At 37.5% G+C, this 16,639-nt stretch overlaps 1 protein-coding gene across 8 annotated transcripts in view; it reads right to left on the bottom strand.

The window, feature by feature from the left end:
• Positions 1-16,639, bottom strand: part of MEF2A (myocyte enhancer factor 2A) — a 121,018-nt gene that overhangs the window by 24,654 nt on the left and 79,725 nt on the right. For 6 of the 8 annotated variants that reach the window (XM_030815078.1, XM_030815081.1, XM_030815079.1 and 3 more), the window contains exon 7: positions 1,665-1,852. In XM_030815078.1, the coding sequence (XP_030670938.1) occupies positions 1,665-1,852 (188 nt within the window). Of the gene's footprint in view, positions 1-1,664; positions 1,853-13,402; positions 13,582-16,639 lie in introns of those variants that run through there. The other 2 variants (XM_030815085.1, XM_030815084.1) reach the window with 1 other exon arrangement.

The following is a 16,639-nucleotide window of genomic DNA, read 5'->3' as shown; positions in this document are numbered from 1 at the left end:
TAATGGTAGTTTAGCAACTGCTCAGTAGAGAACACCTGGCATATCATTTAGTATGGTAGTAGTCAAACAGTTGCTAAACTAAGAAGTTTTAAAACTTGATTATATATTCTAGTTTTTTTTCTACAAGAAGCTAAGGGGGATAAATAGATTCTCCTGTTCTTTATAAACAGACTTAAGACTCAAAAACAAATGAGACTAGAACCCTAAAGCCGTCATCAAGGAGTGGAATAGAGGCTACCTGCATTCTTTATACAGTTAAATAGAAAGGTTATTTGAGAAGGAATAAGCAAATAAAATTAATTGGAGAATAACTCACTCAAGTTTGTGTGCTTTCTTCCCCTATCCTACAATAGTTCTGTGGTATGCAGAATTTTTTCTTTTTCTTTTTTTTTCTTGAGACAGAGTCTTGCTCTGTCACCCAGGCTGGAGTACAGTGGTGCGATCTTGGCTCACTGCAAACTCCACCTCTTGGGTTCAAGCGATTCTCCTGCCTCAGCCTCCTGAGTAGCTGGGATTACAGGCACGTGCCACCACGCCCGGCTAATTTTCATATTTTTAGTAGAGATGGGGTTTCACCATGTTGGCTAGGCTGGTCTTGAACTCCTGACCTCAGGTGATCCGCCCGCCCCAGCATCCCAAAGTGCTGGGATTACAGGTGTCAGCCACTGCACCCCACCTGGTATGTAGAATTTTCTGACAAATAGTTTAGTGCTTCTCTCACAGAAAAGCATGTTTAATTGATTAATGAAAGTATACAAAGTACAGAGAATAAATAAGTCATGTTTAATGCTTCTAGCCTGGTAAAATTAAAATTAAACATAATAATCTCTCTGTATTTTACTTTTTAAAAACTGATTCGAGGGGGTTTTCTCCTTGTTTGAATCCCCCCTCCGTCTCTGTCGGAGGGAGCTGTTTTCTCCTTCCTTCCTTCCTTCTTTCTTGGCTACTAAACTTCACTCCTTAAAACGACTCAAAAAAAAAAAAAAAAAAACTGATTTGAAATGTGTTACATATTAATGGAGTACATGCGAATATTTGTTACATTCATAGAATGCGTAATGATCAAGGTCCGGGTGTTTGGGGCATCTATTACCTTGAGTATTTACCCTTTCTATTTGTTGGGAACATTTCAAGTCCTCTTTTCTAGCTACTCTGAAATATACTCCATCTGCAATGTTGCTAACTATAGTCACCCTTCTCTCCTATCAAATACAGGGGTATATTTATTGTATCTAAGTGTATGTTTTTACCCACGAATCAACCTCTCTTCACCCCGTCTCCCACCCACATACCCTTCCCAGCCTCTGCCATCATTCTATTCTCTATCTCCACAAGACCAATTTTTTTAGGTCCTACATATGAGTGAGACCATGCAGTATCTATCTTTCTGTGCCTGGCTTATTTCACTTAACACAATAACCTCCAGTTCCAACCATGTTCATATTTAGCTTTAATTTTAAATAACCGTTAAGCAAATTTCCATCGTCTGATTTTTGTGTATCTGAAATAGACTTGCCTCTTCAAATACTAATTTTGAATGGAAATAGTTGTTAGGAATAGGTGTAGATTCTACGGAGGCACAGAAAATTCCAAATGAAGCTACAGACTGACTATGTATAAAATACGTGTTTTAAAGAATGAAGTTGAAGAAAGGTTCAACTTACTAGTGGAGGCATCATGCCCTTGCTTGAAGGGGGGATGACAACTCGAAGATCTGGTTTTCTACTGTTCATTCCAAGATTACCACCACCTGGTGGAGGGGGAGACTTTGTAGGCATGACTTTGCCTAAACTATTTGCACCAGTAGCTCCAATCAAATTTGGAGAAGCTCTTGAGTTTACAAATCCATTCCCTGGGGGGGAAAAATATCATTCAATAATGTGAGAAGAGTTATTACAATACTTTGGCACAAACAAATCAAGTTTCCCCCAGTCTGAGTTGCAAATAAATGTTATAACAAAACTCACTACAGGTTTGAGTATCCCTTATCTGAAATGCTTGGGACCAGAAGTGTTTCTGATTTTGGAATACTTGTATTACATACTTATGGGCTGAGCGTCCCTAAACCTGAAAATCCAAAATCCTCCAATTAACACTTCTGAGAATCACGTCGTGCTCAAAATGTTTCAGATTTTACAGCATTTTGTATTTGGGATACTCAACCTGTGGTAACTAATGAAGTACCTTTGGATATCTTAAAAATAAGCAAAGGAAGACAAGCAAAGTCTGAAATACATATAAAGCTTAAGACTAATGATACCTGCACAGCATTACTGCTTGGACTTGCTGAAAGAGATTTAACACACAACACATTTCTGGCCAGGTGCAGTGGCTCACACCTGTAATCCCAGTAGTTCGGTATGCTGAGGAGGGTGAATCACTTGAGGTCAGGTGTTTGAGACCAGCTTGGCCAACACGTTGAAACCCCGTCTCTACTAATAATACAAAAATTAGCTGGACGTGGTGGCGCACGCCTGTGATCCCAGCTACTCGGGAGGCTGAGGCAGGAGAATCACTTGAACCCAGGAGACGGAGGTTGCCGTGAGCTGAGTTCATGCCCCTGCACTACAGCCTGGGTGACAGAGTGAAACTGTGTCTCAAAGAAACAAACAAGCAAAAGACCACATTTCTAAGAGGGCATCTCATACTGGGGACTAAAATAATGGAGGTATTATAGAAAAATGTCTGAGACCAGCCTATTCAATCACTCTTGTGAGAGCAAAGGCACTGCTACTACTAAGTTCAGAGTAGTGAACTAGGTATCGGAGCAACTTCTTAACTGCAGCTTATTCGGCACTCATTTCTAATGCCCCATTTTCACCAAGTACTTCTTCCTTATGGCTCTACTTCTACTGGTTCTGTTTCTTCAGCTTCATTGAGGTTCTTATTAAATATTTCTGATTTATCTCACTTTAATCATCTTATTCCTAAACTTTCCGTAACAGAACCTTCCATCTCTCTTAATGAAATAAGGAAAAACGCACATTGTGATATATGCTCTATGTATATAATACTTTTGGGTACCAGTTGAGATATAAAATAAATATGCAACCATCCTGTTTTCATGAACACTGTAGTCAGTCATTCTACTTCTTCCCATGTATAGTAACCAAGTGGACTGGGTGAGGCTGACTCTCTGCAACCCTCCCTCCAACCCCCAGATGAACTCAGTGAGAGGCATTTGACTCAGGTCATTCTCGCTCACCACAGTGACTGGATGTGGTAATGACCAATCAGAACCCGGGTAAAACAACTGTTCCATGATTATCAGGGAGGCTCCCACATTCCCCAAACTGTGCCTGAGGAAGCATTTTATTTTTATTTATTTATTTATTTTTGAGACAGAGTCTTGCCCTGTTGCCCAGGCTGGAGTGCAGTGGCACGATCTCGGCTCACTGCAAGCTCCGCCTCCCGGGTTCACGCCATTCTCCTGCCTCAGCCTCCTGAGTAGCTGGGACTACAGGTGCCCGCCACCACGCCCGGCTAATTTTTTGTGTTTTTAGCAGAGATGGGGTTTCACCGTGTTAGCCAGGATGGTCTTGATCTCCTGACCTCGTGATCTGCCCACCTCGGCCTCCCAAAGTGCTGGGATTACAGGCGTGAGCCAACGTGTCCAGCCAGCATTTTATTCTTAAGTCATTTTGAGACTCAGAAGAAGGCCGGAATGAGGAAAAAGCTGATACAAAAAGGAGAACAGCAAATGAATGATGTAAAATCCCTGATTAAGCCATGCTTGTAGTCTGTACCACTTCTGGATCTTTCGGTTACATGTAAGTTAATACATCCCCTATAGAATTTAAGCCTGAGGTAGTTTTCTGTTAGTTGCAACTGATAGTATCCTAATAGAAACAGCTACTATTCACCAGCTTGCAGTCCAACAGCAGAGATCATGACACAAATAAAAAGTAGATAAGTAACCAGTGTACAGAAACATATAATGTGCATTTACAAAACAGAGACTACAGTGTGCTATTTCAATTTCAAAGTAAATCACAAATAAAGCAGGGAAGAATAAAAGAATAAGTGTTTATTACAAAGCTGGCAAAGAACAAAATATTCAGAATAGTGAATCAGAGGTTCCTGATGAGCCAAACAGGCCTCTTAAGTTCTCCGGGTAGGACTCAGCATTCGCATGTCATTAAGACTAGCAACTGTCTAAAATTGGAAAACACAGAAGTACCTTTACTATTTGGAAATTAAAAAAATTCAAATATCTATTACGTATACAGTACTGTGCCCCTGGGAGGGTATATGTAGAGAAACCATAAAAAGCCTACAGGTCTTCAAGTAGCTTGTCATCTAGTTAGCAAGAGGAGGCATATCACATAGGTATGAATATACCAAAATTATACTCACAATATGGGCAAACTAGAGGTAACCACACAAAATTTACAATGAAATAGAAAGCACTGATAACAAATATATCGGCTTAATTAGGAAAGCCTTTGTGGGATTAACTACTGAGAAGTCTGAAATGAGAGAAGAACAGAAGAAAAGAGAAGGCAGGCATTATGGATAAATGTGAGAAAAATACATTAAAGCACGAACGAACAAGGTGTGAGTGAGGAATGGCAGAGCAGATAAGCCTGGATAATCCACAGCTTCAGGGACCATCAGAAGGAAAGAGTAGCTGTATTTGTTCTGCTCCTTTCATTCTAGTATAAAGCAAAAAAGAAAACTTCAGAATTCATGAAAAATAAGCAGACACTAGGTGTTACAAATACACACCCACACCCAGACACCCCTGTATTAATACACATGCAAGGACTAACAAAAACTGAGTGTCTGCTGTGTGCTTAACACTGGTCTAAAATTCATCCTAATAATCTCATCCTGACAAGACTGCATTCTGAGACGTAAAATGGTTTGCCCCTAGGTCAGATGTGGTAGCTGATGCCTGTAATCCCAGAACTTTGGGAGGCTGAGGTGGGCGGATTGCTTGAGCCCAATTCAAAACCAGCCTGGGCAACACGGTGAAACCCCGTCTCTACAAAAAAAAAAAAAAAAAAGAAAAGAAAAATTAATAGGACATGGTGGTGTGCACCTGTAGTCCCAGCTACTAAGGAGGCTGAGGTGAGCCCAGGAGGCAGAGGTTGCAGTGAGCCAAGACCACGCCACCACATTCCAGCCTAGGTGACAGAATTAATTCAATCAAACAAAGACAAAGTAAAAAAAAAAATGAAAAAACAAAAACGAACAAAGCCTCCAAAAAATTTGAGATTATGCTAAACAGCTAAACCTAAGAATAAGTGGTGTTCTTGAGGAAGAAGAGAAATCTAAAAGTCTGGAAACCATATTTGAGAAAATAATTGAGGAAAACTTCCCTGGCCTCACTAGAGATCTAGAAATCCAAATACAAAAAGCTCAAAGAAGACCTGGGAAATTCACTGCCAAAAGATCGTCACCCAGGCACACAGTAATCAGGTTATCTAAAGTGAAGACAAAGGGAAGAATCTTAAGAGCTGAGAGGCAAAAGCATCAGGTAACCAACAAAGGAAAACTTACCAGATTAACAGCAGATTTCTCTCCAGAAACCCTACAAGCCAGAAGAGACTGGGGTCCTATCTTTAGCTTCCTCAAAACAAAATAATTGCTGGTCAAGAGTTCTGTGCCCAGCAAAACTAAGCTTCATGAATGAAGAAGAGATAGTCTTTTTCAGACAAACAAACGCTGAGAGAATTCACCACTACTAAGCCAGCACAACCAAGAAATGCTAAAAGGAGTTCTAAATCTTGAAACAAAACCTGAAAATACACCCTCCTTAAATCATAAATCTCACAGGGCCCATAAAACAATAGCACAATGAAAAAAAAAGTATTCAGGCAACAACTAACACAATGATTAATAAAATAGTACCTCACATCTCAATATTAACGTTGAATATAAATGGCCTAAATGTTCCACTTAAAAGATACAGAATGGCAGAATGGTTAAAAATCCACCAACCAAGTATCTGCTGTCTTCAAGACACTCACCTAACACATAAGGACTTACATAAAGTAAAGGGGTGGAAAAATACACTAGAAAATCTAGAGGAGATGGATAAATTCCTGGAAATATACAAACCGCCTAGGTTAAATCAGGAAGAAATAAAAACTCTGCATGGACCAATAATGAGTAGCGAGACTGAAACAGTAATTTTAAAAACTGCCAACAAAAAGAAAAGTCCAAGACCAGATGAATTCAGAGCTGAATTCTATCAAGCATTCAAAGAAGAACTGGTACGAATCTTGTTAAACCATTCCAAACGACAGAGTAAGACAGAATCCTTCCTAAATCATTCTATGAAGCCAGTATCACCCTAATACCAAAACCAGGAAAGGATATAACAAAAGTAAACTACAGACCAATACCCTTGATGAGCACAGGTACAGAAATCCTCAACAAAATAACAGGTGTCCGAATCCAACAGCATATCAAAAGAGAATACACCATGATCACGTGGGTTTCATACTAGGGGTGCAGGGATGGTTTAACATACACAAGTCAAAAAGCAAAACTGGCATAGAAGGGGCATATCTTAAAGTAATAAAAGCCATCTATGACATCTTTACTGGATTCAGTAAAGTTTCAGGACACAAAATCAACGTACACAAATCAGCAGCACTGCTATACACCAACAATGACCAAGCTGAGAATTAAATCAATTAAACTCAACCCTTTTTGCAACAGGTGCAAAAAAAATAAAATACTTAGGAACATAACTAACCAAGGAGGTGAAAAATTTCACAAGGAAAACTACGAACCACTGCTGAAAGAAATCACAGATGATACAAACAAATGGAAACACATCTCATGCTCACGGATGGGTAGAATCAATATTGTGAAAATGACCATAATGCCAAAAGCAATCTACAAATTCAATGCAATTCCCATCAAAATACCACCATCATTCTTCACAGAACTAGGGGAAAAAAAATCCTAAAATTCATATGAAACTAAAAGAGCCTGCATAGCCAAAGCAAGACTAAGCAAAAAGAACAAATCTGGAGGCATCACATTATTTCCATTTCAAACTATACTACAAGATTATAGTTACCAGAAAAGCAAGGTACTGGCATAAATACAGGCACACAGACCAACGGAGCAGAATAGAAAACCCAGAAATAAAGCCAAATACTTACAGCCAACTGATCTTCAACAAAGCAAACAAAAACATAAAGTGGGGAAAAGACACCCTATTCAACAAATGGTGCTGGCGTAATAGGCAAGCCACATGTAGAAGAAAGAAACTGGATCCTCGTTTCTCATCTTACACAAAAATCAATTCAAGATGAATCAAAGACTTAAATCTAAGACCTGAAATCACAAAAATTCTAGAACACTGGAAAAACTCTTCTAGACACTGGCTTAGACAAAGGGTTCATGATCAAGAACCCAAAAGCAAATATGACAAAGACAAAAATAAATAGATGGGACCTAATTAAACTAAAAACCTTCTGCACAGCAAAAGAAATAATCAGCAGACAACCTAGAGAGTGGGAGAAAATCTTCGCAAACTATGCATCTGACAAAGGACTAATATCCAAAATCTACAAGGAACTCAAATCAGCAAGAAAAAAACAAATAATCCCATCAAAAAGTGGGCAGAGGCCATGAATAGACAATTCTCAAAAGCAGATACACAAATTGCCAAAAGACATACGAAAAATGCTCAACATCACTAATTATCAGTGAAATGCAAATCAAAATCACAATGAGATACCACCTTACTCCTGCAAGAATAGCCATATTTTAAAAATCAAAAAATAATAGATGTTGGCATGGATATGGTGAAAAGCAAACACTTATACACTGCTGGTGGGAATGTAAACTAGTATAACCACTGAAGAAAACAGTACAGAGATTGCTTTAAGAACTAAAAGTAGAACTACGGTTTGATCTAGCAATCCCACTACTGGGTCAGAGGAAAAGAAGTCAGTATATGAAAAAGACATTTGCACACACATGTTTACAGCAGCACATTTTGCAATTGCGAAAATATGGAACCAGCCTAAACGCCCATCAACCAAAAAGTGGATACAGAAAAACGTTATATATATATATATATATATATGTATACACATATATATATATATACATATATATATACACACACATACATACATACACCATGGAATACTACTCAGCCATAAAACGGAACAAAATAATGGCATTTGCAGCAATCTGGATGGAACTGGAGACCATTATTCTAAGAGAACTCAGGAATGGAAAACCAAACATCACATGTTTTCACTTATAAGTGGGAGCTAAGCTATGAGGATGCAAAGGCATAAGAATGATACAATGGACTTTGGGGACTCAAGGAGGAGGGCCGGGAGGTGGGTGAGGCATCAAAGACTACATATTGGGTACAGTGTACACTGCTCTGGTGAACTCCAAAATCGCCACTAAAGAATTTTTCCATGCAACAAAACACCACTTGCTCCCCCAAAACTATTGAAGTAATTTTTTTTTTTTTTTTTTTTTTTAATAAAAGGCCCAGGCATGGTGGCTCGCAACTGTAATCCCAGCACTTTGGGAGGCCAAGATGGGTGGATCACCTGAGGTCAGGAGTTGCAGACCAGCCTGGCCAACATGGCAAAACCCCACTAAAAAAAAAAAAGCTAAATTAGCGGGGCATGGTGGTGCATGTCTGTAATCCTCGCTACTAGGGAGGCTGACGCAGGAGAATTGCCTGAGCCGCACAGGCAGAGGCTGCAGTGAGCCGAGATCACGCCACTGTACTCCAGCCTGGGCAACAGAGTGAGATCCTGTCTCAAACAAAAGAATTTCTGAGTTCCAGATGATTACAGTGGTTTTTTTCTTCCTTACCCTCACCCAATTCCTGTTTCCTCCAAAACATTTACCAAGTGACCCACTCAGTTTTAATTCATATGTATGATCTAATTTTGCTGTGGGGACTGGTATTTCAGTTAACCTCATGAGGTTATTTCCTGCATTCTGCTTTCATTATCTTGAAGGGGTATGAATTAAATCCTTTCCACACCCCATAGAGTAATTTCCTGCATCCTGCTAAGCTTCAGAAAGCAGTGCAGTTCAAAAAACAACCACTTCACCAGGTCATCCTGTCGAGTAGAGATCATATGAGTTGGACAGAGGTAATTGCTAAGCCAGACATTTGAAGAATTAAAATGTTTATTACATAATTTTATTCAAAAATAGGAAGGTTAAATAGAAACTTCATTTTGCATAACAGTATGAGAGTGTCAGATTAATAATTTTTTAAATATACAATGGCATGAATATGTGTTCTGATTCTGATATTACTTAGAAGATTCTTCTTGACTTATACTCAAATCTGAAGGAGAAAGTAGAATTTCCTCTCAAAGACAAAAAATGATGTAAAATATATAATTCAGAGCCACACATCATCAAGAAGCACAAATACTATTTTCCCATGTGCAGTCTATGGTGCTTTAGATAGATATGACGCTATGGTTAACTCATGAGAACCAAATTTCAAGAAGAGTAAGAGGGGACTTAAAAGCACAGTATTTCTTGGTGTAAAGTCAGGAGTCAGTAGAAGATGATGATTAAAGGATGATGTAAGTGTTTGGTAACTTGCCAGGCTGAAGCTAAGAGAATCTCCTATGCACGACTTGTTAGTTTGTAGAGTGCAGTGATATATACCCTAATATATACCTTCTTACCTCCAGCTCAATTTTTATTACAAAAATGAAGATATTTTTCAGATAGACTTTTGAGGTAAATACTTTCAGTATATAACTCATCTTGCCACAGTTTACAAACCTAGGAACTACAGTATCTACACTAAATGAATAAATCCAATTTAATGTTGTTAAAATGTGTTTCCAGTTTTCAAGGTAACTTGCTATCCTAACACAAATGTGAAAAATGGCTCTTGAGCAAACCGCATACCCACGCCTTCAAAAACTTAACAGAACTTGATCTCAATGACAGTCCTAGAGCTAGAAGATAGGTCGCTCAATTCCATCAGTCTGGCTCATATTTCAAAATATAAATCACATCAGCTGAAATAATGCATTCAAGTAGCTGGCAAGTACTCTGTGTCCTTAAATACTGCTCTTCTAGGGTTAAACTGCAGACAATGACGTCATTAATATTTCACTATGAATTCATTTCAGAAGTCCAACTGATGTGTAAAGTCCAACTGATGTGTAAACTTCAAAGGATTCTGAAAAACTCATCCAAAGCAAAGTTCCATCATATTTGGCAAAATTTTCATAAAATTTGACATTCAGCTGATTATTCAATAAACAAAAATACATTTTAACAGTTATAAAATTATGTCATTTGTACAAAGAACTGCTTGAGGTTTCTGAAAGTAGAAAAGATCACAGGTCTGGTTCAAAGGCAGTGAGTTATCTCAACTTATCAAACTCCTTGTTCTACTCTTTACCCCCTTCTCACTACTGCACTTGACTAGTCTAAAATAAAATAAAATAATAAATATCACAGGTTTTGAAATAATTGAATGCATGTGTACTTGATTCAATGAAATGTCTTGTAAGATGGACAACATGGATCCTGTCCAATAAAAATTTATAACAAAAATAGGCAATGCTCATGGGGTCTGCTCCTTTTCTTTCTGAATACTGTATTCCCCATCTCTATCCCATGTGGGCAGCCCCCAAAAGGCAACGCATCTTCTTCTCTTTCAGAAACTTCAGCATCTTCATGAAACATGAACGCTGAAGCACATATAACTTCAACTATCACCTCCATGTGAATGACTGAAAACTGGGTTTCTGCTTTGTCTTTCCTAATTTCCAGTCCATATTCAATAATCTGGTGGCCACTTTCACTCAGACATGCTGCTGTCATCTCAACTCAGCTTGTTCTAAAGACTTCTACTACTGCTGTCCTCCGCCATCCCATCCCCACCTTCAGAGCAATCAAGCTTTCTTTCTTCATGGTATCTTTCACCTCTTCCATCTCTTCTTTTTAAATGCCAACGTGCCTGCTACAATGCAAACCCTTATTTTACCTTCATTTAACCCCAAATAATTCCAAGAGCATCTTGAGCCTCTCTATGTCTAGTACCATATGTGTTTTCTCTTTCTCAACATGTTTTTAAAAAGCGAAGTTGTTGGATATCTAAGACTTTATTTTATGCTTGATATTTTAAAGTGTGCCCAAAGTAAAAAGTCCCCAAAGTCATTTGAACTACAGTATAAACCCAGTATTAAATATAAACTCCCAGTAGAGAAATATACCTAGTAAATCATAATCAAATAAGCAAATTACCTCTATGAAAGATCTATACAAATTACAATATGTACAAAGCTGCCAAGTTTTATTTGCACAGATGACAATGGAAAACAACTTATAAGTAAAAAATAAAGAAATATTCTAATTTACTACAATAAGATGTTATGACTGTAGACGTAACTGTATTAATACAGCATCACCGAAACTAGAAAAAGAGTGAAAAACACTTACAGTCCCACCATCTTAATGTAAGTATTATAATCTCTTGGGATTTTTCCCTTTTTGTTTTCCATGCTCATATTTTTTGCTCGTTTTAAATCACAACTAAAAAGAAACTCAGTTGAAATTTCATTTATTTCATTTTCATAATGTTGAATATGTTGATTTCTTCCTATTATTCATTACTACAAATAAAGTTGCAATGAAGCTTTGCTTATTCTAACTTACCTCTTCAGGAGAGATTCCCAAAAATGGGATTAGTGGGCTTGGAGGTATGAACATTTTTATGACAACTAAAACATCTTGTCAAAACCCTTCCAGAAAGATTGTTACTAACTTACAACGCCACAAAAGCACGTATGAGACCATCAGTTTCACCATGCCTTCATCAGCACTGAATATCACAATAAAAAGTGCTAATAGTTGGGAATTAGTAAGTAAGAGTAGTATTTTATGTTTTTGTCATTTTAATTTGAATTTCATGAATACTACCAATGATGAATAACCTTTTCAGTTTTTAAAATACTAGTTAGGTTTCTTTTTTGAATTGTGTATTTTGGCACAATTAAATGCCCATTACTGAACATTCCCCTATCTGTCGCATGGATTTTATCTTACTTTTTTCCTCTGGAGAATGAGGAACACGTATTATCTCACGTAAAAAGACTGGGTGGAAAAGTGGTCCCAGACTCAGCTGCTTCAGCAGCTCAACACTGAGGGCCACAAGCTTTTCACTTTATCAACCTTGGCATTTTGACCTGTCATCTTAAACTGACTTGTCTCATGATCTTAAGATGGATGCTGAGTTCCAGCTGCCACAGGCAGACAACAGTGTCCAAAGACTCAAAGGCTACCTCTAGTTTGTGCATGAATGTGAGTGTTGAGTGTCTATAAATTTTCTCTCTGGATTTTGGAATAGTATAAATACCATAAAATGTACACTATTTTCTCTTATAATTTAAAAACTGCCTTAGTATTTGTTGTTATAGTTCCTTTATTATTATATCTAGTGTATTCTTTTATTTTCAAAACTGTTTTCTTGCTAACATAACACATAAACAGAAAATGTACAAAACAAAAACGTATAGGTTAAGGATTTATCATAAAGTGAAGATCCATGTAACCACCATTCAGATTAAGAATACTGCCAGAACCCCAGAAGTTTCCATAATTGGGCCCCCTAAAATATTCCCAGAGTCCCACCTACCCAAAGTAATCACTATTGTGAATTTTACAGTAATTTCTTGGTTTTTCTTTATGGCTCTGCCATCTATCTACACAAGCATCCCAAACACTATAGTTTTTTTGGCCTGCTTTTCAAACTTTACATAGTTAGAATCTTGAGTATGTATCTATCTTCTTTAATTCATGTTTGGTGACATTCATCCATGTTGAGAACGGCTGTGATTTCATTTTCACTGCAGTATAATATTCTTTCATATGAATGTACTCTTATATTTACCCACTCTACTGTTGACAGAGATCTGTACTATTTCTAGATAATGACTTTAACATGATGTTGTACACATTCTTTTACATATCTCTTGGTACTCGTGGTGCACAAATGCATTTCTCTACAGTACATAAGGATGAGTGAAAATGCTGGGTCACAGAATACACATATGTGCAGCTTAGGCAGATAATGCCGAATGGTTGCAACAACTTGTACTCCCACTACCAGTGTATGAGTTTGTGCTTTTTCATAGCTTTGTCAATATTTGGTATACCATCTATTTCATCTTAGCAGTTCTGGTGGGTGTGCAGTGTTCTCTCTTTGTGGTTTAATTTTGCATTTCCATGACTACTGAGACTGAGCATTTCTTCACATTTATCAGACATTTCTTTTGGGAAGTGGTGTGTTCTCATGCACATTTTCAAAAGTCGAGTTTTCTTTTTCTTACTGATTTGTAGGTATTCTTAAAAAAAAAAAAAACACCTCTCTATTGATCGTATACATACTATATATATTCTCCCATTCTGTCTTGCCTTTTTACTCTCTTTACAGTGCTTTTGATTCACAGAGTTTCGAATTTTAACACAAGCAAATCAATCAATCTTTCCATTAGGCTTTCTTTGGTTTCTTATTTAAGAAGTCTTTGCCTTTCCTGAGTTTGTTCAGTGCTTTAAAAGTCTCAAGGATGCCTCTTCTTTCAACAGTACATGGGCCTGAAGTATTTCAACTTTAGGGAAGCAGGCAGAAGATGCAACAAAAATTAAAATATGAACAAGGCAAACGGAAGACTCGTCCATAAACAAATTACATATTTGAAAATGACAATATTGGTAAAAATGATATGGTTTAAAGGTAACGCAAAGCTATCTGGAACTGACCTATCACGAGTTTCTAAACTGGAGCTGATACAGTAAGTTATGACACATACACAGATAAAACGTATTTAAAACAAGTAGAATTTGCAATCCATGCTTATAATACAGAATAAACATTCTTTTCTAGTACACAACACAGACAAAAATTGAGCACATGCTGGCCTATAAAAAAGTATCAGCAAATTTCAGAGAATTTAATCATATAGAGGTAAGTTCTCTGGTAACAAAACAATCTGGCTAAAAAATAGTATCTAAAAGATAACTGGAAAATCTCCATGTATTTGAAATTAAGAAATATAATTTTGAATAACTTACAAGTTAGGTTAAAGATATAATGGAAATTAGAAAATATTCTGAATTGAATATTAGTGAAAACATTCCATTTTATTAGTCTTTTAAATCATCAGTATTTGTTTTGTTAATTCAATTTATGTTTTTCTATTTCAGTATCGATACTTGTATTTTTATGGCCACTGAAACATCTTGCCAAACCCTTCCAGAAAGATTGTTACTGATTTACAATACCACAAAAGCACGTATGAGATCATCTGTTTCACATGCCTGAAATAGAACATTTTCTATTTTCTATCTCAATGCTTGTATCTTTGTTATTTGGTTCTACCTACTTCAGGGTTTAATTTGCTGTCCTTTTCTGACTTTCTGAGAAGGAGGTTTAGCTCACCATCTCCCAGTGTTGTTCATAAAGGTTTAAATTTCTCATAAAGCACAGCATTATCTGTATTCCACGTGGAGTTTTATAGGCCTTCCCAATTTGTGGCTTGTTTTCTTGTTGTTGTTAGTTTTGGAAAATTCTCAGTGATTATCTCTTCAAATACTGCTTCTGCCCAATTTTCTCTGACTTTGCTTCCTGGGACTTCAATGTAATGTATGCTAGTCTTTTTTATTGCATGCTCTGGGTCTTCTTTTTAATTTTCCATCCCTCCGTGTCTCCAAAATTCTGGACAATTTTCTTCTATCTTATCTTTTAGTTTTTTAATTCTTGTATTTGCTTTGTCCAATCTGTTTTTAAGCCCATCTGTTAAGTTCTTAACATTACGGGTTTTTTTTGTTCTAAAATTTCCATTTTTTTTATAAATTTCAGTTCTCTGCTAAAATTCTCAATCTTTTTTTTTTTTTTAATACCCTTGAACACAGTAAACACTGTTACATTAAAGTCAAAGTCTGTGCCTAATAACTCCAAATTCTGGAGTTCCCAGGAGGCTGATTCCACTGTTTGTTTATTTCTGCAAGTTTTCATTTGCTTTATTTGTGTGTGTGCCTAGTTCAGCTTATGTGCCAAGTTAGAAATAATAAGGTCTGAGATGGTGTTTTAATTTATTTATTTATTTATTTTTGAGACAGAGTTTCGCTCTTGTCGCACAGGCTGGAGTGTAGTGGCACGATCTCGGCTCACTGCAACCTCCACCTCCTGGACTCAAGCGATTCTCCTGCCTCAGCCTCCTGAGTAGCTGGAATTACAGGCACTTGCCACCACATCCGGCTAATTTTTCTATTTTTAGTAGAGATGGGGTTTTGCCATATGGGCCAGGCTTATTTTATTCTTCCAGAGACTATTTGCTTTTCCAGGCATTCTGAAACCCCTAACTCTAATTTCTAATCACTACAATCTAATTTTAACAAACTTTTGGGAGGCCAAGGCAGGCAGATCACCAGGTCAGGAGATCAAGACCATCCTGGCTAACACGGTGAAACTCCGTCTCTACTAAAAATACAAAAAAAATTAGCCTGGCGTGGTGGAGGGCACCTGTAGTCCCAGCTACTCGGGAGGCTGAGGCAAGAGAATGGCGTGAACCTGGGAGGCGAAGCTTGCAGTGAGCGGAGATGGTGCCACCACACTCCAGCCTTGGCGACAAGAGCGATACTCCATCTCAAAAAAAAAAAATGTCACTACTGAGAAGAACTGTTTCTCCCTGGTTTACTTTACTTCTAGAGTCCAGCCTTTTGGGGTGTCAACCCAATGTGAGAGAAGCATATTAGGCTCTCACAATTCTTGCTGGGCCCTGAACTTATTATTTTGTTGGGGGAATCAAAAACATATGTGAAAAGGGACGGAAAAACAGTATGTAGGCATACAAACAACTGAAACAAGAGCTGAAAAAAAACCATAAATATTTGGAAATATACATACAAGAGTAGCAGCCCTAGTGTTTAACTGGTACAACCTTTATGTATTTTCCCACATTTAATTGTTTTCTGTTAAGTAAGACTCCACAATAGGTCTTATCTGTTTAATTCCATTAAAACATTTAATACTGTGACAGATATAATTAGGCATTTATTCCTACTTTGTCATTAAATATTTTGTAACTTAGTATCTTTATTGATGTTTCTGTTTATTTCTTCCTCATCATTTTTATTAAGTCATTCAATCATCTCCATAATTTTTTTTTTTTTTTTTTTTGAGAAGGAGTCTCACTCTATCACCCAGGCTGGAGTGCAGTGATGCAATCTCAGCTCACTGCAACCTCCGCCTCCCGGATTCAAGCAATTCTCCTGCCTCAGCCTCCCGAATAGCTAGGACTACAGGTGCACACTGCCACGCCTGGCTAATTTTTTTTGTATTTTAGTAGAGACAGGGTTTCATGGTGTTGCCCAGGCTGGTCACGAACTCTTGAGCTCAGGCAATCCGCCCGCCTCGTCCTCCCAAAGTGCTGGGATTACAGGTGTGAGCCACCACACCCGGCCAAGACAAATCTCTTAATTATCTTTCTATCTGTAGAAGTAGATAGACCCACCATTTCTTTTCATTCTAATCTCTCCGAAAACATTTCATGCTATTGTAAGATAGAGTAGTCTGGTAACAGTCTAACTTTGGTAAGGAGAGAAGATAGAGAAGTTTCTCCTTAAGAAATTATCTTGATGTATTAGTGAAAGT

Source organism: Nomascus leucogenys, chromosome 6, assembly GCF_006542625.1.
Source record: "Nomascus leucogenys isolate Asia chromosome 6, Asia_NLE_v1, whole genome shotgun sequence".
Lineage (NCBI taxonomy): Eukaryota > Metazoa > Chordata > Mammalia > Primates > Hylobatidae > Nomascus > Nomascus leucogenys.
This window is presented reverse-complemented; position numbering and strand designations above follow the sequence as displayed.